Below are 27216 nucleotides of genomic sequence, written 5' to 3' on the forward strand. Positions count from 1 at the left end.
CCCAACCCCCTATCCCCCCAATTTCCCCCCCACCCCCCCTTCCCCCCACACCCCATTCCCCTCCACCCCCATTCCCCCCACCCCCCATTCCCCTCAAACCCCCACCCAACCCCCAATCCCCCCCCCCCATTTCCCCCCCACCCCCCATTCCCCCCCCACCCCAACCCCCAATCCCCCCAATTTCCCCCCCACTCCCTCCCTAAGCGACCGCCCCCCCACCCTCCCGGCTCGCCGTAGCTCACCACAGCTCGCCTCGCGATTGGCGGTTACACGCGCACGTGACCGCGAACGAGGGCCGCACGCGATTCGTCGCCACAGCGGTAGCGTGCGTGCCGTGCGTTTCCCGCCTTGTCGGAGCGCCGTTAAAACTCGTAAAGTCCTCGTCATAGTTCTCACAGAATTTTATCACAATCATTATTATTATTAACCCCTTACGTTCGTTCGTTCCTTCCTTTTGAAGGGGAATTGAGCGGAACGAGTAATGTACTCGCCCCGGTCGTCGGCCGCCCGTCGGCCCCCGAGCTCCCCGTACGTGACGGCCTTGACTAGAAGCGCTGCCCGGAGGAGTGCGGGGACCGCGGCGGGGCGAGACGCTTCACTCCTCTCGCAGAGCCAGGCCCAGAGTCCGGCTCGCGGTATCTCGCCACTGACCGTCAGCCCTCGCCGTTCGCTCATGAGAAGGTGACGTTGTTGTTGCGTCTGTATGTACGTTATAGGTCTTTGTCAATCCGCTCTGTTACTGGGTGACAGCGGGGAGCATAGATATCGTAGCACAGCAGTACAGTACAACATTGAATTTCGCTGCAGTGCACTCTGCTGCCCATCACGCAGACACGCAGCAGCATGCATGGGGGTCCCCCAGTCCAATTGTGACGAGTTTGTGCGTCCTGTGAGTGGGGACGACGTTCTGTTTACATACCGGTGCCGGGAAATTCAAGTTGAAAATGATGGCCAAGTGACGTGTTGACTTAAGTGTTGTCAAATGAGCATTGAACTTGTTAAGGGACGTGACGTTTTGTGTGTGTGTGTATGTGTGCTGTGCACCCGTGTGGGAAGCGGTGGTGTTAGCGGTTAGTGCGCTGCGCTACGAACCCGGGGACCCGAGTTCGATTTCTTGAACTGGTCCTAGACCTCCACTAGGTCGACTCGGCCTAAGATGAGTACGTGGTGCAATGTGTTGGGAGACAAAGGCGGCCGGGCGTGGTGCTGGCCACCCCACCCCCTTGTGTGCCGTTCCGGCCTTCATAGGCATTCGCTAACAGCATTTGCCCCAACAGAATGTTAATGCTACACGGGGGATCTTTGTCTTGGTGCACTTGTTGAAATGTCGCGGTTGCATTGTCCGGCGAGCTCGGGATTAATGTTAATCGTATGAACCGGACGTAACGAATGAGACAAAAACATAAACTATCAATAAGAGCGTGGAAGAGCAGGCCAAATGCCCTTGAGGTGCAGGGTTGCACATTTAGCAAATACAAACAAGACGGTATACCAAGATAAAAAAAAAATCTTTACCCCCCTTAATGACAATTGCGTGACTTAATGATCGCTGTGTTGTGGTTTTTATGTGTACTCATGTACCAGTCACAACACGGTATTTAATTGTTTTATTTCATTATATCTTTGTGATTCTCTTGGCACAAAGACTGGACCCGAAATCGGAGTCATCCATAACCACATGAATCCATTGATAGTGAGCACTTGAAATCGAATTCCTTTTATCTCTTGCCTAATGAATGCCCCCCCCCCTCCCCCCCTTTCTTGCCTATGCGATGTGGAGTTTAGAAGTTGCGGGGTGCTTTTCCAGCCCAGCCCCATGCTCCTGGAGGGCAGTGCCAGCTACGCTCTGCAGCGGTTCGGCTCCTCGCTATCTGTGGCCGTCATGGAGGCACTTGCCATGGCTTCAGGTAATGCCACCAGAGGTGTGGACTCGAGTCATGTGACTTGGACTCGAGTCAGACTCGAGTCATGAATTTGATGACTTCAGACTCGACTTGGACTTGCATAACAATGACTTTGTCCCACCTCTGAGGTGTGGACTCGAGTCATGTGACTTGGACTCGAGTCAGACTCGAGTCATGAATTTGATGACTTCAGACTCGACTTGGACTTGCATAACAATGACTTTGTCCCACCTCTGAATGCCACCATCACCGCCTCTGCCTCCTATTGTCAAAAAACAATGTTGGATTAAAAAGAAAAACTTTCCAACCTCTTTTGAGTCACCCGACAATCTTCATTTTTGTAGTTTCTCTCATCATGCTCTTATTGTCGTTTAGCCAATGAGGAGCTGAGCGTTGGGTTGGATACCCTCGGCTGGGCCTGGCTCGTTTACGGTGATCGCCTGTTTATTTGGAAGGTTGGACACTCCTTCCTCTCAAAGGTATATAGCACGACAGAAACAGGACATATGTGGTTTAAAATAAGTGACATATCTCTCACTTTCATGTACTGGCAGCTGAATCCAAGGCGGTCGTTCACTAGGGTTACCACAATATGGAAATATTATATGGCGTGTGATATAAATTCGACGATAATTGTGTTGTCAAATTTGAGAAATATCATTAGTTTAAGCTTTTGAGGTTTATTTTGATTTGTTACACGGCTTATCCCGTTTGGCGAGCTGCCTGGCTCTTTTAACAATGGGAGATCCTTGGTGCTACAGCAACAGCAAAAACAAACCAAAAACGTTAATATTGCAGAGAACGAGTACAGATCTTTGAGGAATATTGCATGACTAACAAATTAGGTATTTGACTGATGTTAACGACAGAAGCGAGTCAAAAATAGTGCAAGTGTAAGATGAAAAAACAGTGATATAAACACACACAAATCAAAATATTGTGATTATCGTTGGTATGTATTCAAAGACGAATTTCTAAAGGAAATAGGTTGAAGTTCAAAAGAAATATCTACTATCAATAATATTCTTCAATGGGATCAGAACTTCAAATGATGACAATTCATCGAATTGTCAGGGGGTTCAAATAGTTACGTACCTAATTCATGTAAAGGTTTTGTGGAGAGTTGTGTTTGGCCCACAGCAGCTGTGTCATCACTGTCTTGTTGCCGTGTCTGCATGCGTGCCGCTCAGCCATCAGTCTTCAAGGAGCTTAAGCTGCCACCCACTGAATTTGCACACTCGGCTGACCTTGTGGCAATTCACTGCCGTGAATCCGCTGGGAGCAAGGACGACACTTCGGCGCAAGTGAGGAAACACTCGGAAGCACCAAACTAATTGTTAGCATTGCCGACTTCTCACATAACCCGTTTCCCATTAAGCCATGGCTTAAAAAGGTAAAATGTAAAGGTGTTGCCCTGCAATTGCTTGCTCATACCACTGCTGGCGGAAGGCCCACAAATAGAGGGAAACTCCGTAAAGCTGACCTCGTAGAAATAAGACTGATAAGCACACATGAACGTTCACACCGCATGGCACGTTCGAATGTGGTTGGTCAGCGGCAGCCATCACAAGCCACCAGTGGCAGGCGTTATCAAATACCGTGTGTTAATTTCAAATAGACACAAAGGCTCTTAATTTAATAGTTGGACAACCCTGGCTCGGCTATAAACTGGAGATGAACACCACCTCAATGCTCATTTGAGCAATAAATCAGTTTGAATAATAATATTTCTTTATTTGGTGAGAAAGTCCAGTGATGCTGTGACAGAGCTTGGCTCATATTTGTGAAATTGTAGAGCTGTTTATTGCTTCGGTTGCATCTTAACCATTAATCGTCACCAATGCGCACAGGCGGTGTCTGTGCTGGCGGCGTCTCCCGAGGGCGTGCTGCGCTACTGGCCCGTGCTGACGCACGACACGACTTTCAGTGACTCCGCTCTGGGCTGCGGTCCCGAGCTGTGCCACTCGTTGATGCGCGCACCGGGCAACGCCTTCATGCTGGCGACCGTGCACGGGCAGCTGTGGTTGCTCACGCCGGTCGGTGAGCCCGGTGGCAGTGGAGGCACGGGGTCAACACCAGGAGCGGGCGGAGGCGGCAGTGGCGGAGTTGGCACGGTGGCGGCGAGGCTCCTGGGACAGCACCAGGGCGTTCTGTCTGGCCTCGGACGCCGCGTGTCGTCCATGTTTAACATGCTTTCGCCAGTTGCGGTCGACGCTACGGTAAGCGGCAATGCAGCAGTCGGGGGTGGGGGTGTGGTTAGACAGGGCAGCCCTGGAACTGTGGGTGGGGAACCTATGGCCCATGGGCCAAATAGAGCCCACAGGTTGATTTAATTTGGATCGTGGCCACATGAGGTTTACTGCTTTTAAATGGATCGCCAACAATATTTATCCATCACTGGCACACATCTCATAATGGTCGTGTCGAAGATACCGAGTCGTCACTTTTATAGCATGGGTTTAACATATTCGATGCGTGTAATTTATACGAATTGAGTTCACGTGACTCTTTCAGCCAGTCGAGGCCACTGCATTCACCGTTATGTTTAAACAATTATTCAGTGTCAGGGTGCAGTGAGATCCATGCTTCTTCTGGTTGCCTTATATAACTCCGCACAGATGGTGCGCGCCCAGGTGTGGGCCGATGACCAGGTGCTCTACAGCCTCACGAGTGAGAGCCTCAGCAAGTGGGCGCTGGCCAGCGGCACCGAGAGGCTGGTCCTGACCTACGACCTCCACAAGTCCCTCGACAGCATGATCACTGATGCCATCTGGGTAACCAACTGCTTGCTCTCTTTAACGGGTTTTTTTTCTTCTCCAAATCATCCGGAATGCACCTGATTTTGTCAGATCTCAGAAGCCAAGCATTGTTTGAGCCTGGATATTGCTTGTACGAATAACCACCATAAACAAAACAGGTCGACGTTGTGGGCAGCAGAGGTCAGGACAGTAAAATCCATTGTTGTACTGTACTATGCCGCAACATGCATGCTACCCACCTTCACCAACCGCACGTGTTGAAGTATTGTCAAATAACTCGCCATCGCCCACACGGCATGGGGAGGCCTTCATCCAGCAGTGGATTGATATAAGGGCTGTACATGTACATGTTTCCCCCCCCTCCCGCAATGTTCTGTGCATCCCAAAAGCTGAGTGTTAATGATTCGCGCGACAGCCGATACTTTTAATTGTGGAAATTTTGGGTCGTAATTATTTTCAAGAAAAGTATTTTCTCTTCGCTTCATTGTTCAGCCTCATGTTGTTTTGCCTTTTTTTACCTTCTATTAGTTACTTAAACATATGCTTTGTTTAGTATATAATCCGTGTAAATTATAAATCAATTCTTACATGCACGATTTAAATATGATTCTGGTGAGAATCGGTATTAATGAATCGTTAAATTCTCATTTCAATTGTCAAACTAATTATTTGGTGATGTCGCTGCGTTGGCAGTGGTGTACAAGCACAAATAACAAAAAAATAACTACCAACACCTTCATCATTATCATTGCCTTTAGAATAAAAAGTATTTGAAAGGCGACATTTATGGTAACGGCTGGTCTGCACAGCACATAGAGGCCAGAAAGGTAGTGTTGGTGGATTCTCAATACTGTGTCTGAGAGTGTCTGAGAGTGAACCAGTAAAAAAATCCATGTCATTGTGGTTCGATTGCAGGGCTCGGATGAAAACTATGAGGAAATAAAGCAACGCATTGAGATCAAACACTTGGACCTGCAGGTTACAGAGTGAGTCATCACCCAGAATGTTTAGGAGGATGGGGTGGATCAATAATGAGATCATTTGGGATATATATAGGAATTCATATTTCTGATTTATAGCGACAATTTTGGATCTTTTATTGAGTCACGTTACACCGTATAATTTAAAACGTATTTGGGCCAATAGTAACATCACCTGATGTAATAACGCATACGTTACAATTTATTATTATTGTAACGATACACGCATCCATATTCTGGGGGTGTGTGCGAGAGTTTATTGTTTTGTATTCATTAACGGTGCTGAATGTATTCAGTCCACGTGACCTCTGCGGCCAGTTGTGTCGCTGCATTCACCCTATCCTCATGAAAAAACTTTTTTTTTCACCTTGAATTACAATAATTCCAAATAATTGCGAGATGGGGATTATTGTTATTTGCCTTATGCAGTTAACTCTTGATTATCCAATGGGTTATCTGGGTTGCCTATTAACTTTGCTGTGTGAAAAAACTAAATTTAATATTTTAACGTGCACTCTGGTTTAATTATTCGCTGATACTTATTCAGGGTGAGTGGCCACAACTGTGTTGGCAAATCATGATTACATAAATAAAAAGATTCAAAAGGTTGACATATTTTATGTCTTGGCCCTAATTTACAATGGTTAATCTATATTTCCGTAGTCTAACGTACACAAGTATTACATCGTGTTTTGTTCTATCCTTGCTACCCCTGCCTGTCCTTGCTCCGGATAATCAGGAGTTGATTGTAAACAAGCAGGAACCCACACATTTTCCGTCGCACATCGTCATGTAGGCTGTCGCTGACACAGACCCTGGTTAACGCAACCGTTTCTCTTACGCCTAACCTTTGACCGCTTTGTCACCGCAGCTGCGGCGTAGTGGTGCTGGCGGCTGCGTGGCACCGTGGTGACAGCCAGTGCCTCGGATACCATGTCCTCCTGAGCCTCGTCGACGAGGGCCAGCAGCTAAGCGAGGATGTCTCCGTGGAGGTGCTGTCCTACCAGCGGCCCCTGCAGGTCAGCGTGTGGGTCTGCGAGTGTGTGTTCATGCTGGCTACGCCAACCCCTCATGTGCCGTGCCGGATTTCATATGAGTTCATGAGCAGAATCTGCCCCACTTGTCTGTGCGGCTGTCAAGGGATCTTTGTCTTGTTGTTGATGTGTAGAGAGCGTTTTCAGCGGATTGTTCATGCAGTGGTTTGTACACTGCGCTGCGACCCTCTGTTGCTCACGGGCAATGTCAGTGGCAACATTTACTTATGCTGGGCTTCCCCTGTGATACCTGGTGTGGTGTGTGAATCTCATCATTGGGGAGACAAAGATGACTGGGCATGATACTGACCACACCACCCACCCCCGGCCTTCATTGCTTGCACACAGCACTTTCCCCAACAGCCTCTGTGAAGTAGTTATGTGATATCTCGTTCTATGGGCCGTTCTCTGTGAGATAATTGACCCGTTCCCATTCTGAGATGTCTGCAAGTTGTAGGGTGAGTTCTCTTCACCGCTGAATCTTGGAACGCACAAGCGGTTAGCATTAACTTTATTTGGAGAGGCATAGTGCCGTTATTTTTAAAGACATAGTCACCGCAGAGAACTGTAGCGATACAACTGCACTCTGATAGCTGGCACCAAACTGTGCCACACCTTCTCTCATGGCCTTGTGGGAGCCTCGGTACATCTTCCGACCTGAAGACGTACTGATAAAAGTGCCATTCATGTACGTCATCTGAACGGAATTGAAACAAAAACTTTATCGTGTACATGTACATTATCGGAATGGGAAAGTGTTTAAGAAACAGCTGACAAATTACTTTATGGGCATTGGCGTGCATAACCAGGGCAATGTGCCTGTTCACGCCCACTCGCACAGGCAGGTGAAGAGCCCGCGTGCCGCCTGTTGGTGCCGGACCCCGAGGGCTCGCTGGCGTGCCTGTACGACGGCGGCATGGTGTTCATGTGCTCCATCGTAGGCGGCAGTGGCAGTGGGTGGCTGCAGCAGGAAAAAATTCCTTTCTGCACACCAGGTGAGAGCGGTAGAGGTGAGGGCTGTTGTGCCAACAGCAAACGCTGTGCGATGGATTGATTGTTATGGAAGTTGCCATCATTATCTTCGTCTGTGTGGGCATTATTGTTTTTGTCATTGCTGTCATCATGGTCATCGCACTGATTCTCAGATTTTCTCGATCAAGGCTCCTTAATGTTCCTTACTCCTATCTCAATGCGCTGCTGGATAAATGCCTCCCCATGTATCATATCGGTTCATGGGGTTTGTTTGACTGTACTTCACCACACTGGTCAAATGCGGGTTGATGATGTGGCGGCCCAGGACAGGTACAGATATCTACTTGCCATTGATCTTATCCATGGCTGGGGATATAGTGGAGCACGCTAACCACTGTGCCACCGCTCCACCCTACTTAACATTGTGATTATAAATTGACTGTTAAAGAAAGATCATTTGCCCAAATGCAATTATCATTCTTTAACATGTTACTAAAAGGAATGGTAGCTGGTGACGGTGGCAAATAAAACAAAGGATGCGCCTGCGGTCAACCACCATGGAGATTGGGTGCTGAGGTATTGCAACCGCAGGGGGATGATGAGGCTGGCGATGGAATGGTGGCCAAATGAAATCTGGTGAAGACTACAGATACGGAGCGATGAAATCAGTTCATGTGCAAGAGTGAGATCGATTGTGGCATCACAGAATTGTGAGGGATCGCCAAAGCATTTGAGAACACTATCTAGCAGTGGATAAGACTGTGGCTCACCATGATGATGACGACGATGATGCTGAGTAAACAACACGATTGATTCAGAAACCGAATCACGACTCCGAATGATGACGATTTGTCAAATCACGGAATACTCGAGTGGGCAACACCCTCGTTGCTCTTTACCCTCTGTGCGGCAGGCGACAGTGTGCTGGGCGGTGGCAGCGTGGGCACTGTCCCTGTGTTCTTCTCGCGCCACATGGGGTTGCTGTCGCTGAGCGCACGCCACGCGACCACCTCCCTTCTGCCGGCACTCGAGGCCTCGCTCTTCTCCAACGTCACCTCGACAATCGTCTCGCCTATGGCCTCACCGGGGCCCGGCACAGCCGAGGTGAGCACGCGCGCACACACTCGCTTTTACACGGTTAACGTCGACCTGTCGTTTGGTGAAGCGGCGGAGATATTGAGCGTGCGGCCAGAGCAGCGAGTTGCGACAGGGTTGGAGCCCACTGGACCTGAGGGGTTCAGCCGCCAGACTACGAGGAGATAGGTGGGGGCCCATGTCGTTATTTTCATCGACCACAAGTCACGTGGCTATAGAGTTTACAGGTGGTGCAAATGCACATGGGCCGATGGATCAAAGGGGCCTAGGTACCAGGCTACAAAACAGTGGGGGGTGGCCCCATCTACATTTCTTGCAACACGTCCCAATATCACCCACCAGTGGTGTAACTATCAAGGGCGCATACTGTGCACGATGTGGACTTTCCCACGTATTTATTTTGTTGTTGTCGTCATCGATGTTAAGTCTTTGCTCGTTGGTGTTGGTGCTGCCAGACGTCGGTGCTGGAGAGCTCGGTGTTGCGCTCTGATGCCGGGCGGCAGGACGAGGGAGTGGCGGCGCTGAAGGCTGCCCTACTGCTCTTGTGCCGGTGAGCAATTGCCACTTGCGGACAGTGGCGGTGGACGAGCGTTTCCGTGACTATTGATTTGAAGGTTGTAAATTGTTTTTTCATTTAGCGTTTTCATAATCGGTTATCGATTTTTAATCTTCGTAGAAATTGATAATCGAATCAAGTTCAGTGACAGTAACGATGGAACCAATTGGCGTGCGCCAACATTTAAACCGCAATGCGAGTGGGAATGTAATAGGACGGCAACCGCCATCGCAAGGCACCAGCGGTGAGATTAATCGGTCACTGCGCGGTACGTTTACACAGACACAAAGACACGCATAGGGCTGGACTTTTTTTATTGTTATATATTTGCATATGCATGCCAAATAGATAATAGATGAAAGAAAATTATTGGTAACAAAAAAACGGAAACTACCAATCCCTTCTTGCATTTGCGATGGACTCATCTGGTGGATCACAATGGCGTTTAGTTGTTATGCTCTGCTTCTGGAAGTTTGCTCCAAGTCGTATCAGGAATGTTGGCGCAACGAAAACTTTTACGTGAAATGTTTAAACATATTAGTTTGAATAATCCCATTTTTAGCTGGTTGGATTATTCTTCTGTTGGATGATGAGAAATGCTTATAATGGGACGTCTAGTTTGGGCCCTCAAAAACAGTACACAGCACCAAACCAAAACCACACAGGACACAGGTACACGGTGTGGACACCTGCTTCATGAGGGGAACATGAGGGATGACCTCAAGTGCGATTGTGGCCATGGGTCCCTTACCATACACATATCACCTGCCTACCTGCCTACCTGCCTACTGAGATCTGTTGCGGGAGGCGCATCATATCTCCACACGAACAAAAACTGGGGGATAATTAGCTGAATTGATTGAGCAAGGGCTGAATTGATTGGACAAGGGCTATAAAAGTGTTTTTTTAAAAATGATCATTGTTGCAAGGCATGCTGGGATGCACTGCGTGAATATCAGAATGTGAATATTTATACTGCAGGAATCCGATGAGATGTAAAGCTTTTTTTACAGATGTCCCATAGAGCTTCATAAGAAGCAAATTGTATTGTATCACCCAGTTTTCTCAATTCCTATGCTGGTTGCCCCCCACCCCCCCCCACCTTGCTGGTGAGCACAGGCAGGACTACGTAGGTGCTCAGGCCATCGTGGATGAGAAATTCCCGACGGACACGGATGGACGCACGGACTCGCCGCTGGACGTCGCCGTGGCGCGGCTGAGCTCCGCCATGACCGATGACTTCCCTGCATCAGACCCGCGGTGGGCGCAGTCCGTGCCCGAAGGTACATGTGTGCGTACGTGCATGTGTGCGTGCATGTGTACGTGCATGTGCGTACGCATGTGGTGCGAAGTAGTGGGGAGCGGTAGTTTAGCGGTTAGCGCACCGCGCTACGAGCCCGTCCACCCCAGTTCGATTCGCGCTCACGACCAATTACAGTGCTGAATATTTGATCCGGTCCTGGGCCTTGCCTAGGTCGACTCAGCCTCAAATGAGTACCTGGTGTGGTGTGTAAGCATCGCTACTGGGGAGACAAAGATGGTTGGGCGTGGTGTTGGCCACCCACCCCCCCGTGTGCCGTTCTTGCCTTCATAGGTGCTCTTGCCCCAACAGTCTATTAGGGCTATACGGGGGATTTTTGTCTTTGGCGTGAAGTAAATGTGTGTGGGAAACGGTAGTGCAGTGGTTAGGGCATTCCACTGTGAGTACAGTGACCTGAGTTCGATTCCTGCTCGCGACCAATAACAGTGGCGAATATTTGAACCGCTCTTGGGCCTCTCCTAGATCGACATATTTGCGGTGTACAAACATCAGCACTGGGGAGACAAATGTGGCTGGGTGTGGTGGTAGCCGCATCATGAGGACTACTTCTATTTTGTTAATGTTTTGCTGGAGGAAGTTAGAACCAAATATATGATCTGACTACATCAGGGCAGTAGTGCATGTGTGTGTGTGTCGTACTTTGGTGAAAATTGTTTGTCTTTAATGCTGTGATTTATCTGCCTTTGTTTAACGGTTCAGTATTTGTGTAACGTTGTGCTTTATGCCGTCCTATGCTTTGTCTGGGTGTGTGTATAGCGCTGTTGCATCTGTGTTTCTAGTGGTGTTGTATGCATGTGTGTAACGCTGTGGTCAATCGGCATAAGGTGGCGATGGGGAGTTGAGTTGCTCACGGGCCAAATCTAGATCCGTATGCCATACGACAACATGCAATATGTCCTGTCGATGGAGACTTCAACCTAATCAACATGGCGCAGCGGTAGTGCGTTCGCCACTGATTGCAGAGGTTAGCGGTTCGAATCAGGCAGGCCGCCCTGGTCATAACTGCGGATTTATTAACCCTACAAATGCGTGCCGTCTGCTTCACATTGAACGTTCAAAATGAGTAGCCCATTGTGTGCCGGCATCATGGTCTGAAATTTCCGCATCTGAAATCACCCACATTACTCAATTGGGATTATAAATAGCGATCGTCGCCTCTTTCTGTAAAACTACTGCACACTCTCTGTGAAGCATAGTACCTTCGTGATAGCCTTTTGCTATAAGAAATACACGAGTACCAAATGTGTACCAAATGTACTAATATAATTTTTATTCTTGGCATACACAATCCTGCGTGTTCAAGTGGGCCGACAACCATTGCCGTAAGGTCGCGGGTCACGTAAAACTTTTTCTGTCACACCGCACGTCGTGCATCTGACCTCCCCTACCGCTACAGTTCACGGTCGATGCCTCCCTTATGTGTGACTGCCTCGCCCTGCGATTGCTGCAGATGTCGTAGGCCTGGGCCAGTCCTCGCTGTTGCTGATTCCCCAGCTGGAGGATAAGTTGCTCGTGCACAAGGACTACATGAACTTCCTCCGCCAGGTCCGACGGCTATCGGTGGCGCGCCACACGTGACATGAGAATGAATGTACAGTGTATCCTCGAGATGCCGGGCTAATTCAGCGGTGGAGTGCCTGCCTCCCCTTATATCTGGCTTCTTTGCCATCCTTTTCATTTCCTCTTTTATTTCTGTGCCCTTTTTTTACCTCTATCCATTCGCCTCCCACTCCCAGGGTCAATGTTGGTAAATGCTTTTTAGGTCAACAGGCCCTTTTCCGGGTCAATACAAATAAAATATATTACTAATGTCCATGAGGATATAATGTAGCCCATTTACAGCTTGTGTAATATATTTCTTGTATAACTGACAGCATCTGCATTATACGTATTATTGCTTGTAAAGTCGCAATGATTAAGATATTGTTGGCAGGCATCCGTTGAGTGAAATACGCTTCGAAAACCTTTTGCATTATCTTCATTCTTACTCGGAAGTACAGCAAAGCACAACAACAGTATAAATTCTGCATAAAATTTACAAAGTTAGGAGAAACTGTTATCGTATATACGTCATATCAGGAAAAGTGAAATTGCATCGTACATGTGAGCGGTTGCCAAGGAATTAAACGCATCCGAGAACACATCTACGGAGAGGAAGTGCAGCAATGAAATCAGTTTGTATGCATGTGCTCGGAGTATGTTGTTTGGGGTGGCCTTCATCGCTGGATTGACTGTGGCTGATGATGATCCTATTGTGTAAAACGATATCATGACAAACCTAACTACCGCGTGCAATCTCCCTCCCCTCCAATAGAAATTCTACAAACAATTACAAAGTTACGGGAAACTGTTACCGTAGATAAGTCATATCCTGTTATGTAAAACGATATCATGACGAACCTAACTACCGCGTGCAATGCCTACCTCCCTCCCGTGTCTCTCTCCCGGCAGTGCCACATCCTGCCGCGGCTGGCCTCAGTGACAGCGCGCAGCCTGTCGTGGCCGTCGCAGGGCGCCCCCCCGACCGGCCGCCGGTGGGCAGCGAGCGCGCCGACGCGCGCGGTGCTGCGAGAGCACGCCGAGAAGCTGTGTGCCGCGCTGGTGCTCAAGGAGCACCACTCGCGCCACCCGACGCTGCTCAACGGCGCCGTGTGCCGAGCGCTGGCGGCGCGGGGAGACGAGGCGGAGGGCGGTTCGAGGAGGAGGACACAGCGAGGCACTCACGCCTGCCGACCTGTTTTTTCGAGAGGTTGCAGCAATTCTGTTTTCCTTTTGTAATTATTCCCAAGTTTTTGTGACGATTGCGCTTTCGGCGTCACGTCATGTGAACATTGGTATCTCCAGTACAGCAGGGCAACTCTTTGTGTTAGAGGCCTACCCGTGGAAGTGACCTCTGGTCCACACTATGTTTCCTTTGTTATGAATGTTTTCTAAGGTTGTAAGTGGTATGGCGTTAACTCTGTCCGTCCTTCCATTTGCGGGTGTGAACTACAGCTCTCGTAGTGATGATCCAATTTGAAATGAACTTGTATTTAGTTGTCTTGCTGTCAGGATCTTACACGATTGAAAACGGGCCAAATTTTTCCAAGGGTTGCCCCAACATTTGAGAGACGATCAAGAGAAAAAATAAAAATTAAATGCCTATGCAAACATGTTTTTCTCTAAAATCCAGTTCTTCTAATTAAATACTTTCCAAGATTAACCTATATTGGAAAACGTTACATAGCTTTTGAATATGCATGATTTTTTGTAACAAATTTTTTAATTGCTTGGGCCTTTGTGCATGTGCAGGATGTATTGCTACTGTAATGTTCCTCATTCTCACATGCGACTGTGCATGTGTGCGCGTGCGTGTTTACATTTGTGCGTGCGTGTTTGTGCGTATGTGTACATGTGCGTATGTGTACGTGTCTGCGCGTGTGTGCATATGTGTACGTGTTCGTACGTCTACATGCCTGCGTCTGTGCACTTGTGTATGTGTACTTTTTGCGAACGTGGGGTGCGTGTATGTCTATGTACACGTCTGCGCATGCGTACGTGTCTGGATGTGCGTACGTGTGCACGTCTGTCACGTCACCCAGGTGACACGGATCGAGGAGGCCCTCCCGGCGCTGCAGGGGGAGTTGGAGGACATCCTGTCGGACGATCACCTCCTGATCCCCGATCTGATGCGCTCTGTCATCACCGTCAACACCGTCCTCCGGGTGCGGTGACGCCGAGGGTCATGGGGCAAAAACATCTGCAGATCCGTAACATTCACTTTTATTCCACACGGTCTGAGGTTACATTCATCAATAATAATATACCATCTTCCTGGTTCTTTCGGTAAAGTCACGTAGAAGGGAAGTAATAAAATTATATTATATTATTATATTATGTTTTATTTTTATTATTTTATTACTTCCCTTCTACGTGACTTTACCGAAAGAACCAGGAAGATGAATCCCTGCAGTCACGAAAGCTTTAAATCGAAATAATATACCACATTTGATGTTTTGCACCGTTATATCAAGAAAGGCTATCATGAAGGTGCTATGCTTCACCTTTATAGTCTGCAGTAGTTTCACTGTGGGGGGTGATGTATTTAACGTATAATCCCAATTGAGTAATTGCCTCATTCAAATAATTGCCTACAAGGCCCACGAACATAGGGATGGGGAACCTTTTCCTTACCGAGGAAAGGGCTAAATATTCACTCTCATAGCCATTTGTTCTTTTATTATTCGTGATTCATCAAGACAGTGCATCCCCCACAGTGTTTGTGGGGAGGGCTCTTAACTTAAACACCAGCAGCATTTTCTGAACAGGCTCCCGATACCAAATGTACAAAATTCTTCTTATTAAACCAATCGTATGCATGATTTTTCTTCATTAAAAAAAAAATGTGTTATCGCTTGGTCCGTTATCCATGTGCAGGACGTGCTGCAGAGATCCTGGCAGTACCGACAGCAGGAGGGCTCGCTGTACCAGAGCGAGGACGCAGAGGGATTCTCGGACGAGGGCCACGTGCCTTGGACAGGTGTGGGTGGGGGGCTGCGCAGGCTGGCGCAGGGGGGGGGGGGATTTCAATGGCAGTGGAGCGTCTACGAGCCTTGCTCGATTCCCAACCGCAGTGTCGAATCTCCAAAGATTCTCAGTTCCCTTTTGTGCTAAATCGAGTTCTCCTTTTCTGGCTGCGCTGCACCCTACGTGTTTCTTGGGGGCTGCGTGGTGGTTGTAGATGTGCGTGTTGCCAAGTTCTACAAAAATCAATCGTTACACAAGTCCTCAATCTGGCATTTTTAGAAGAATACTGCCCTAGGATAGATGAAATAAATATATATATGTTTTAAAATTTTATATTTTACATCTGACTTCTCTCAATCAATATCGCTCCTGACATTACCGCCATGTCCCGCCTCACTCCTTCGTCTCCTGCAACAGCGAGCAGCTCCGTGCGAGAGTTGCTGCTGCGTCAGCACGCGCTGGTGCTGCAGCATGCCCTGCCTGAAGCCGACTCCGCGGAACGGCGCACGCTGCTCGACCAGCTTGTGGCGATCGCCGACTCCTGCCTCGGCGCGTTCGAGAGTCGCCTGCGCGCGCTGCAGTACCGACACGGGCTGCAGCAAGAGCGGCAGCAGGAAGAGCAGGAGTTGAACTACGCGGCTGCGGACGCAGAGTTTGCGCGGGCACGATCGGAGCTGCTAGGGGCCTACTGTGAGTCTCTCGACATTAGTTGTTGTTGTTATATGACAGGGTTGGCCAAACCGCCTGACCCTTTGAGTCGCGTGCCAACATCTTCATTTGGCCAAGAGCCGCAAGATACGCACGTCCTATGTGGGGTGGCCACAGTGGGGTGGTCACGTGAGGTGGTCACGCGGTCGGTTCGCTCGCTATGGAGGGCTCCTCTGCCGGGGGCGATTGGTACCTCCATCGGTTTGATGTAATGCCTGGGGGGGGGGGGGGTGCTCTGTGGGTGAGTAGAAAGACAACCCTTTTCTGCTAATAGTTGAAGGTTTATTATTGTGTACCAGTGCAAAACACGTTTTGTAGGCATGCTCGGTAGCCGTTGTCATAAGCCTATGCTCATGTTTACACACCGGAATAGGTACTTGTTTTAACCCGAGTCAGACCAAGCAACGATCCATAACTGGTTTTGAGATCGTCAGGATCGCAGCGCAGTGCGTGTCAACCATTGGCATCGCTGTAAAGAAAACTCCTTTCAATATGAACACTTTAATTTTTCCGTTGATTTATTCATCCACCTTCTCCCCAGTGAACTTGCGGCAGTACGAGAGGGCAGCCGCTCTTGCTGAGAAGTACTCAGACTTTGACTGTGCTGGTGCGGCTGTGTGAGGAGACCAACAACCAGGCTCGCCTGCAGCGCTACATGACACAGTTTGCTGACAAGGTGCGCTTGTACTCCACTTTTTGCGTGCATGCATACAACTGGCTCCAGATTTTTCGTAGGCTTTCGTGACCAATATCCTTAACAGAGGTATTTTTTGGTTAGATTGCATAAATTTAATAACGTGCCGTTCGAATGGTGGCAGGTTTAATGGCACATTTATGAAATTCAACCCAAAAAAACTCTTATGGGTCTCGACTGTCTGTCAGCGGATTGATCCGAGTTTTGGATAAACCGTGGTTGTGAAAAAATATATAAAAAATCTTTACACCCCTGCTGGTTAAATTATTAACATCTCTTCAGTCGCCGATGGTGGCTTACTCCGTGCCCAATTAAACTTATCACGATTTATAATTGGTATCCTTGGGGTTAGGTCGTGTACAAATGTCATATCGTGCACCCGACAAAGGCAAATGAATAAAAGTGTCACGTGAATTGAATGTGCCCAAATGCATTACTGCTTCAGCACCATCGGGTGTTTTGGAGAGTAATAAACTTGGCACACCCGCACGTTCACCCACCTGGGTCGGTCTGCGGGAAAACCTAAAATCTTACAATTGAACGTTGCAGAATTTTTCCGAGTTTGTCTTCCGCTGGTACATGGAGAAAGGCAAGCGAAGCAAGCTGCTCACGCAACCGGCCGCCCAGAACTCCCAGCTCAACACCTTCCTCATCGGGCACCAGCACCTGAGCTGGCTGCACCATGTACACATGGCCAGCTTCACACAGGTCAGGTGGGGGGGGTGGGGGTGTTGTTGCGTATTATTGCGGCGCGTCTTAAGGGGTTGGCTTACACCGTATTCGTGAGATCAGGAGTTGGGACAAGAGGTGACTTGAGCGTGGATAGTGCTTGGATGGGCGACCACCACAAAAGCAATTGTTCCAAGGTGGCTGCAGAAGTACGTGGCTGGCAGCAGAGGGCAGTGCTGCAGAATGTATTACTGTACTGTCCACCTGCACTGACCAGTGTGGTGAAGTATGGTCAAATACCTACGATCCGCGTCGGCACGGGAAGGCCCTCATTCAGCAGCGGATTAACAACGGTTGTACGTAACACACACGTACAGTGAATCGCAACAGCGCAAGAGGAGTTCGCATACCTGATCTTGCGTGCGTGCGTGCGTGCGTGCGTCCGTGTGCAGGCATCACAGACCCTGCGCTCGCTGGCGGAGCAGGAGGCGTGCTACTTCATGCGCAAGAAGACGCTGCTGAGCCTCAGCAAGCTGTCCGCCCTTGCCTCCGACATGAGCCCCCAGGACACACACTCCTTAATCAACAGTGCGTCGCTAGGGGAGAGGCTTCCATGACTACTTCCGTTTCATGTCCTGCCACCTCAGGCCTAGGTGTTAACCATTATCGGCCACATGATGATGTCGATGGTGATACGGCCACCAAGTTTGTGGCCCTGGCAAGGTCCTCCACGGTGCAAGGCTCAGGCCAATCAAAGTTCTGTAGTCTGTTTCACCGCAGTCACGTGTGTCGGGGTCGTTGGTGCAGCCCATATTCCGCACGTTGTGAAGTTGGACCAGCTGATTCTGGTTCGAAGGCAATTTGAGACCTCTAGGCGGACAAAACTTTCTCTGCACGTTGCAGAGAGGTGTTCTGAAACATCGATCTGTTGATATGTGTGCACCCCACGTTTTTAAGAGGTTTCCTTTGTGGCTGTGAAGCTTTTATGCAATTCCAGGTGGCCTATAGCCACAGCGCATGGCCACGTAGCAGATGTTCCTGGTGATTTTTAGCCGACGTGGTTGTTCCACTCTGCTTGATGCGTCCGGTGTGGCAAATTCAAACTTGTTTGACGACACATCTGAAGCGATTCTTATGCCATTTATTCATGCAGAATAACCTCATTGAGTTTCAAGACTCATTGAGTCTGAAGGTTTGTTTTCAGGAGCATTCTACATTGCCAGATTTGTCCAGTTCCTTTTTAAGGTGTTTTTTTTCACGTGGGAGTTATTCAAGGGAATAACGGTCGCAGGTTTTCACAGTCCAATGTTTCAAGTTTATTTCGTTTAACCAGTGAGACCAGGATATCGTCTCCTTTACAACCATGAACTGGGTCACAAAAATGACAAGAGGAATAAACTATTGGACAGTAATTAAGCGAATCGATAAATCAGAGCAAACACAACCGCACAGACAGGCTCACGAAACCATTTGCCGTGCCGCCACCTTCGATCACCTTGCAGACCAGCGGGATTGCAGGGGTTCATTGTTATGTTGTTTTTTTGACGTGCGCCTGCGGGTGCAGACATCGACGCGGAGCAGGACTTCATGATGTACCAGGACTCGCTGCCCCTCAAGCTGCTGGAGGCCAAGGAGATGGACGTGGACTCGATGCGAGTGCTGTCGGCCAACGAGCTCATCATGGTGAGCGGCACGTGTGCCTGCACACCTTCCTCTCCCTCTTTTCTCCATCGTCATCATCGTTGTCGTCGTCTTTATTTTTCCTAAATACCTTGGCAACGCATGTTGGGGTTTGTTGTGCTGTTTGTGTTACCGATTATTAGAGCAGTCAAGCCGATCAGCAGCTGTGTAATTGGTTACATTTAGATGCAAAAGTTTGACCTTAGATTAAATCAGGTGGGAAGGAATGCAGAGGTGATTGATGGGTTCTAGAGTTCAGCATCCATCTACTTTTCATTTTCCTCTTTATCTTCCTCTTCACAATATCTTTAACACACAATCATTATGTCTGATTGGTGCAAGTTCAATTGCAAGCATCCCTGTACATCTGTCACCGTACGCTTTGCAATCGGGTCACCTCTGTGTGTGTGTGTGTTGCTTCCTCCCTCTCAGATGTACATTAGCGATGACAACCGAGAGGCAAACGAATTTGACTTCAAGAAAGCCCTCGACCTGCTGCAGTACATTGAGGAGGTACCAATATCTCTATTCATCCCCCTAAAGGAAATCAAATGCCGTTTTGCTTTAAAGTAAAATCTTATTTAATCGGGGTTATCAGGGTGACAGGTGGCCACAGATTATAAAAAACATTATTAGCTAATTCAAATCTATTTTATTGTTTACCAATATCGAATGGGGGGTGAGGACAGATAATGTGTTGTCTCTTGTTGTTGGTTCTTAAAGTAATCCATTTACTTGTCGACACCGAGTCACACAGACCTTCGATAGGTGAGGAGCAGCTGACGCGTTAATCCAGCGTGCACGCAAAACGCACAGATGAGCACGGTCAATCCGCAACCCGGATAATCCACTCACTTTGTAATCGAGAGTGAACTGTATTCTTGGTTCTTTCGGTACAGTCACGTAGAAGGGAAACAAAATAATAAAAATAAAACATAAGATAAAATTCTCACGACGTTTCGGTCACAACGCAAGCAGCCGTCCTCAGGTGAACAGGGCTGTCGGAAAGACAGCGTCCTAATGTTCATTAGGACGTTCATTTCGGCCACAACGCAAGCAGCCGTCCTCAGGTGAACAGGGCTGTCGGAAAGACAGCGTCCTAATGTGCATTAGGACGCTGTTCATTAGGACGCTGTCTTTCCGACAGCCCTGTTCTTCACCTGAGGACGGCTGCTTGCGTTGTGGCCGAAACGTCGTGAGAATTTTATCTTATTATGTTTTATTTTTATTATTTCCCTTCTACGTGACTTTACCGAAAGAACCAATAATACGAATCCCTGCAGTCACGAAAGCTTTGTAATCGAGAGTGAACTGCGTACCTTTTCTGTCTTAATGCAGTGTCAATGACAAAGGTGGTGATTATTTAGATTTATACTCTCAGCCTTCCTCATCGCACTTGACGGTGGCATACAATGATGGCGACAACTCTGCGGGTCAGGAGTGAGGATACGATCGCCGTGGCTCACTTTGTCTACCTCTCGCCTTTTCTCATCTCAGGACTGTGTGGACGTGGACGTTGAGGAACTGAAAGTGAAGATTTTTTGCCAGACGCTACTTCGGAACGAGTGAGTTCCCCACCCACCCACAACGCCCCCTTCCACCGCCTAAGCGCCCCCCCCCCCCACGCCCAGCACCTCTCAGCTGGTTCTCTGAAACGCTCGGTGCCCACCAGCGTAATGCAACACAGTGGTCCTTCGTGTCTCTTTAGCCTGCATTCTTGGTGGTGGAAGAGTCACAGTTATAATTTGGAGCCCCGCAGTCAGAATACTATATATACACAAATACTGGATCCCTGTGGTATCATTTCTATTATGGTAATTTGAATCCCTTCTTCCCCATGGAAAAATTACTCCTGGGGACAGAATGATATATATATTTTTATCTTTTGTCTATATTAATGTACACAACTAATACGCTAACTCCGAACACAACTACACATTTTTTAAAAGAAGAATGACCCAAAACTTGATTCGACTACCACAAGCTGGAGGATTGAAATCGAATATATTTTTCAACCCTGGGGTTCCGAATTCTCCGTGGGTCAAAATATCAACGGAGCAAGGCAGTACCGGCACGAGCCACCGCCGTCAAGGGCAGCAGCAGCAGCACCTTTACCTCCCTAGCAGGACGGTGCGAACTCGCCTTGGTGGTTCATTTGAAGTTCGTGAGGGTTGAGCCAGTGGCAGTGTCATGGAGCACAGGCCGGCAATGCTTCGCCACCGTCATCGTCAACAATAAATGCTTCATATATATAACAACGTGAGCTCACGATTTGGTCATTGGCGCATTTACAAAAACGTTTGAGACGATGGGGGTGGGGTGGGGTAGGCGAGAAGGGAAAAACGTTGCAGCTCGTATTTGGAGAGCGTATCTCTTGGTGTGCTATTTTATAGAGTGGTGCTTTTCCTTTGGATAAATAATAATCTCACTTTTTGCAGCGTTATTCATGCATCCCGCAATGCTTGATTTAATACCACGACGCTGATTCACATTCACCATGCATGTTGACAAATCATTGAATCCCCTGGAGTGGGGTTGGGAGGGTATGAGGGGGGGGGGGTGAGAACTTATTCCATGCCCAATAAATGTCGACAATCTTATTAGAGCTTCACCTGGAGGCTGTAATATAGAGTGGAGGCGCGATACATCGAGGAATTTCAGCCAGTGGTGTGGTACGCGCGTTGTTTTACATTGCTCAATCGCACCACTTTTTGATGCATTTTTACGTGAAAAAAGTACATGTGTAGAGTATTTATATTTATATAGGGGCTCCTGCGGTGGGGAGATGTAAACTCCCTCGCCTGGTATACAGGAAGTCGTGGGTTCGATCCCGACCCTGACGCCTGCTGTATATTTGGAGTTTGTATGTTCTCCCCGTGGTCGCATGGATTTTCCTCCGGGTCCTCCGGTTTTTCCTTCCACGTTAGAAACACGCGTTTAGAGTATTTGGCTGCTGTAAGCCACTTCGTTGAGCTGTCATTTATGGCCAGATCGTTTCTGAAAAAGAGCTTTATAGCTCAGCGGGCTTTACCTGGTAAAATAAAAATCAAGAATGTTTTGTCAATTATTACAGCCTTTTACTGCTCTTATTCATCTTCCTGGCATTGTTCCCACATACATGGAGTCTTACTATGACTAACTACTACCTGGTTCGCTTTCTCCACTCGTTCCTGTCCTGAGCCCTCATCTCTACGTCCACTCCACATTCCTTTTACATCCTAGTTCACCACTTTGAACCACCTCTCTCTCTCTTGGCCTTCCTCTCAATCTCCGCCCTTGGGGCTTTCACGTTCGATCACCTTCTAAAGTGATTTTATTCTCGTCTTAAGAACATTTATTAGAACATTTACTTGTTACCACCTTTACCTGCTGGAATTGATTAAATGAATCTGCTACAGATAAAATTAACTGAAAACATGACACTGGCTAAAGAAACGCACAAAGTTGCAAATTCAATCATTAGCAACGATCTGTGCATTATATTCTTGGGTATGGCTTGCATCTCCTGCAAGGTGACAATGTCAATGTTGTTTTCCCTTCAGAATTCACATTTAGGTCTTTAGTTCAAGTTCAGTTATTAGGTATAGCCCTGTGAGCCATTCGGCTCTTGAATCGGGTGCAACCGCAACACACAAAAACATGAACAAGAATACATCTTATAGTGACTATGTGCAAACAGAAAATCCAAGAAAAGACTGCAAAATATTGCAGAAAAAGCACCGTACACCAACACTGTGAGTCCTTCATCGTTTAGCTGGTTCACTCAAAGAGCTCATCCGATTGGTTTACGGCCCTTATAAGAGCCTTTTTTTACTTGCACTTAGCTCTACTGATCACATCTAGATTTGAATTAATGACGCCCATTTAGCCTAACTGCGAGGCTATTAGTTGCGTTCAAGGTAGCAAACACTCGACAGGTGGAGCCCACCGCGAGAAGGCTACCGTCATCTACGCATCAGTGCATTGAAAGCTTCACACAGGCTCAACAATTGTACGTAACATTCATTTTAATTGATAGGGCCAATCAAAGGCCGCTTGAACGCGTCGACCCTTTCTGTGTCATGGCCTTCATTTCAAGAGAATTCGGTCAGGCATGTGTGCTCTTGGGACCTCCCGAGGAAGTGCTGAGCGCAAGCATTGCTGACTGGCAGTGCCCAACCCTTTCCTGTCCACCACCCTCTCCCCCCCACCCTCTTCCGTATAAAAATACCCAACACCGCATTCCCGGATGGCCTTCTGCTGCCCATATCAAGGAAAGGGGGGTACCCTGCGTCACTGACTGGCCACGTGTCCCTGTAGTGTGTGTGTCGTGTGCCATGCCAGCCTTAATAGGTGCTCGCTAACAGCAATTGCCCTAACAGTCTTTATAGGCTATACAAGGGGTCAATAGCCATGTGAGGAGCAGTGGCTTAATTTACCGGCCATAGCTGACTATAAGTGAGGAGTGATATCTGAATTGATCATGGGCCTCCCCTAGGTTCACTCGGCCTTAAATTAGTGTATTTAAATGAGTTGCAGGATGCCCATGAAATAGAGCCTAACAGCTCATTGGGCCCTTAATGCTGAAATAAATAAAATCTTAAATTGCAATCTGCCTTCTACGCTGTGTACACATCGGTGCAGGGGTGACAAAGGTGGTCGAGTGTGGATCTGGTTACAGATCTTTATTTGTGTCGTTTCCAATGTCCGTTTAGTGTGCTCTGTTTTGTTTCGTGCCATTAGCCTAAAGGCAAATACAATTTCCATTAGTTATGATTTATTCTGTTGTGCGTGATTGTGTGTTGCACGAGCAGGGCTCCATTGCTCATCGGATTTTTTTTCTGGGGCACCCCCCTGGAAATCTCCTGCTGTTCCCCCCCCTCCTTCCCACCACTGACTGGAAAAATATATTTTTCAGAGCTCTGCCCCAAACAGCTCTGGCTAAAATTAAGCCCTGATCATCAGCATCAGAATAATAGGATTTTAATAATTGGTTTTTTACCCTTTTTATCTGGCAACACAACTGACACCTTTTATACAAGGCGTCATGTTTGCATAGACCACAATACCTGCAGTCGTAATGCAAACAAAAACATAACTCTGATAATGTTTGCACTGTCCTTGAAGTTGATTGGTCCACACCCGAGACAGCTTTCCTTAGAGCCTAGTCTCACATGGTGTTGGACCAGATGACGCCAAAAGGCGCACAACTCAAAGACAATGCACCATCAGAGTATGAGAGCTCGGGGTAAGCATTTACACCATTGGAACCTCATTTGCCAGTAGAAAAATATGATAATGAGGTTCCAATGGTGGGAATAGGATTTTAATCAATGAATCATTACGTTCCTTACTGTGCAACCTTATTAGGCGCTTGACATTTGTAAGGCCGAATAAGGAAATGTTTGTCCTGTGTGTGTGTCGTAGCTGGGCTGCCATGTTGCGGACTGACGACCCCGTGCGTGCGGCAAATGACAGCGTGTTCGCCAGACTCATGGAGCTCCTCCTGCAAGATGGTGAGGAGGTCGGGGGTGGGGGGGTGTCGGGTTAGAGGGCAGAGGTTGGCACACTGCCACCAGTAGAAGGCACGGCAGCATGTCGCAGCTCTAAAGGATTTGTCGTTCGGTGGTTGCTATTGCACGTTGCCACTAGATCTACAGATGGAAGTGTTTCAGCCTCACCACCTCTACATAACAAAAGACTCAGTCCCATTTACACGCACCTTTACATCAGCCTCACCTTAACAACTCTTTTCAACCAGTCTACACAACAAAGGCTCATTCCTAACAGCGTGCTTCAGCCGCACCGAACCTCACAATAATAATATCTAGGGCCTACCTTGGCTCCTCCCACCCTCAACCAGGAATGTTTTCTTGGAATTTCTCTTACTTGATACAGCTATCGTGCTGTGACGGTTCCACCTGAAGGACGGAGGCTTGTGTTGCCTCTGAAACGTCGTGATTTTTATTTTATTTTACTTTTATTAATTAAAATGTTTTACCTACGTGACTTTACCGGAAACAACCTAAGAATATGAATAAGATGGAAGTGTCTTCATTTCGCGACGGCAGCGCGGTTTTGAATGTAACTGACGGCTCCTGTGTTCTCGGTGTGGCACGCAGGGCTGGACCTGCGGCTGGTGATGCCGGCGCCGGAGGCGCTGCTGGGCTCCAGCTCGCTAGGCATGCTGCGTTCGGATCCCGCCTTCGAGTTCCTGCTGCGCGCAAACTACGAGCACTTCCAATCACTCTCTAACCTCGCAACATCTTAGCCGACCAACGCGAGTATCCTCGCTCAGTCGGCTCGTAGCGGTTATCGTTCACCCCCTCTTTCCTTCCTCGGGCAATTCAGTGCATCGTCACCATCTGGGGGTGTGGAGGGGGGTGGGTGTGGGGTCACGATCGATTAATCGTTTTTGGTTTGCGATTGTATCTTACCATCTTTGCTGTCTTGTGTCATATGTTTTGTTCTTTCGTTTGGTCTCATTAATGCGCTTAGCTTAAGGCAGAAGCAGACCACACCTGACACATGCTGTAAGTTTGCGAGACGCCGCCGTGCGTAACGACGTCATTGCAAGGCACATGACGTCGCTTTGACAATGACGTCATCACCCCTTTTTCTCATGAGCGCCTCGGTCTGCGCCCAGCAGTGCGACCGGTCAGTCCCATCCCTGGCCTGAAGCCTGAAGTTTGCAATTAATGTGCATACATTTTGAAAAATCTGTTATACGTACGATGTAATGGCATTTTTGTTGTGAGTGTAAGAATTTGCTTTAATCAATGAATGCCTACTGCCAAACCCCCATACCATCACATTGCCTCCACCCTGCTGCTGTTTTCCCTGATCCCATTTCCATGACGTGTCTGCAGCTGCGTTTATATCAGGACATTAGTTCTGACTGCACCAGTCTGGCCTAGCCTGTTCGGAGTGAACTTTATCTTTTTCGCATTGATAAGTCGGCGAGTTTCAATACCCAAATGAGCACTGGGCCGTGCTAATCTCTTGTTACTGATTCACAGCCAGTGCTGGAAATTCGACATTGCAATATTCAAGTCTAGTATTATTTCTACCCTGAGTACGCCGACTGTTAGCATTGCCTGATGGAAAGGTTGGCTTGATTCTTGTATAAGTGACACCCAACGTTTGCTACTCAAATAAAGGTCTGTCCATATCGGAGGTCCTGACCACAAGTAATATTGGAATCTGCTTTGGGTTCCTATCAGTGTTTGTTGGGACCAATTTAATCTGCATTTAAGTTCTCTCCACTCTGCTGGCCTTCTCATAAAGTGGCCGTTCGGAACAAGATCCCCGGTGTAAACGTTGCTCGCACTGACCCAGCCACCCCTTTTCCGGTCACAACTTGGAGCCGACTTGAGCTTGCAGTTCCCGCCTCTGACTGAATATACCTTGTGCATGCAGTCTATGCATCCGCTCCTTTCAAACACAGGCAGTACTATGATCGTTGGTCGCTGGTAGACTGGAGAGGCACATGACTAGTTGTCACAGCGGGGGGGGGAGGGGGTCCATTTGATGTGGTGTGATGGGTGCAGAAATATCTTCGAGGTCTGCAAGCCGAACAGACCCGGCTGAACTTCAGCCCTGGGTTTTTGTGTCTTTGTTATGTGCATATATATATACCAATGTCTCATTTTGACAGGTATATTATGGCATGGATTTTGCATGACAAGGAGGTGTGTTTTGGAGAGCTCACATATCGCCCGAGTTCTGTTGAACGCGGATGTTCGCGAGGCTGCTGATGGGGTCACGTATTTTCCCGGAGGAACTAAATTACGGTGTTGGTTATGCGCATTTCCATTTACCGATCCCAAAGTCAGATGTTACCTGATGGGAGATCGAAAATAATCTGACCTGAACTATTGTTATTTTCTTGCCTGTGCAAAGTTCTTTTTTTTTAAATAAAGTCTAATTTTACATTTATTTACATTAAAATGCTGTCATTGTGCTTTTGGACATGCAAATGCGATGTAAAGAGTGCTGAAGTTTGAGACTTTGACAGGACTACTTTATCAGTTGGGTTTCATCTTCTGGAACAGTATTTCGTCATGGCGAGCTGGAGCGGTGTGTATTGAATCATCTTAACGGGTTTACTCATGGGTAGCGTCACGCTGTCGAACCGAGATGACTGGGTGACTCCTAAGCACTGATATTGGTGTGAGAGCACTGAGCGTTGCTACTGAGGTCCTGGGTGCACGTATTGGATTTCATCTGCTCGTGATTAAACTGGGGCCGTAGAGTGTCCGTGGTCTTAGCTCGGTCACTAATGACAGCACGCAAAAATCCTATTTGTTTAGCAACATATTAAGTATTTCCAACCATAGGAATCTACATTTTAGTGTAA

The 27216-nt window shown here is 48.0% G+C and overlaps 1 protein-coding gene across 1 annotated transcript; it reads left to right on the forward strand.

Annotated features, from left to right (window-relative positions):
• Positions 1–297: 297 nt before the first annotated feature.
• NUP133 (nucleoporin 133) lies at positions 298–26807 on the forward strand. Its single transcript, XM_061549923.1, is given in 27 exon segments — positions 298–681; positions 1786–1907; positions 2280–2383; positions 3095–3208; positions 3755–4123; positions 4523–4678; positions 5579–5649; positions 6515–6662; positions 7519–7672; positions 8563–8753; positions 9200–9294; positions 10420–10583; positions 12072–12166; positions 13073–13327; positions 13329–13370; positions 14203–14325; positions 15038–15140; positions 15545–15817; positions 16377–16435; positions 16437–16511; positions 17079–17237; positions 17651–17786; positions 18763–18881; positions 19311–19391; positions 20376–20443; positions 24285–24373; positions 24980–26807. Coding segments are annotated over 27 exon segments (3714 nt in total). The 5' UTR covers positions 298–481; the 3' UTR covers positions 25129–26807.
• Positions 26808–27216: the final 409 nt, after the last annotated feature.

This window comes from Lethenteron reissneri, chromosome 11 (genome assembly GCF_015708825.2).
Source record: "Lethenteron reissneri isolate LAM-NWPU_2019-01 chromosome 11, ASM1570882v1, whole genome shotgun sequence".
Lineage (NCBI taxonomy): Eukaryota > Metazoa > Chordata > Hyperoartia > Petromyzontiformes > Petromyzontidae > Lethenteron > Lethenteron reissneri.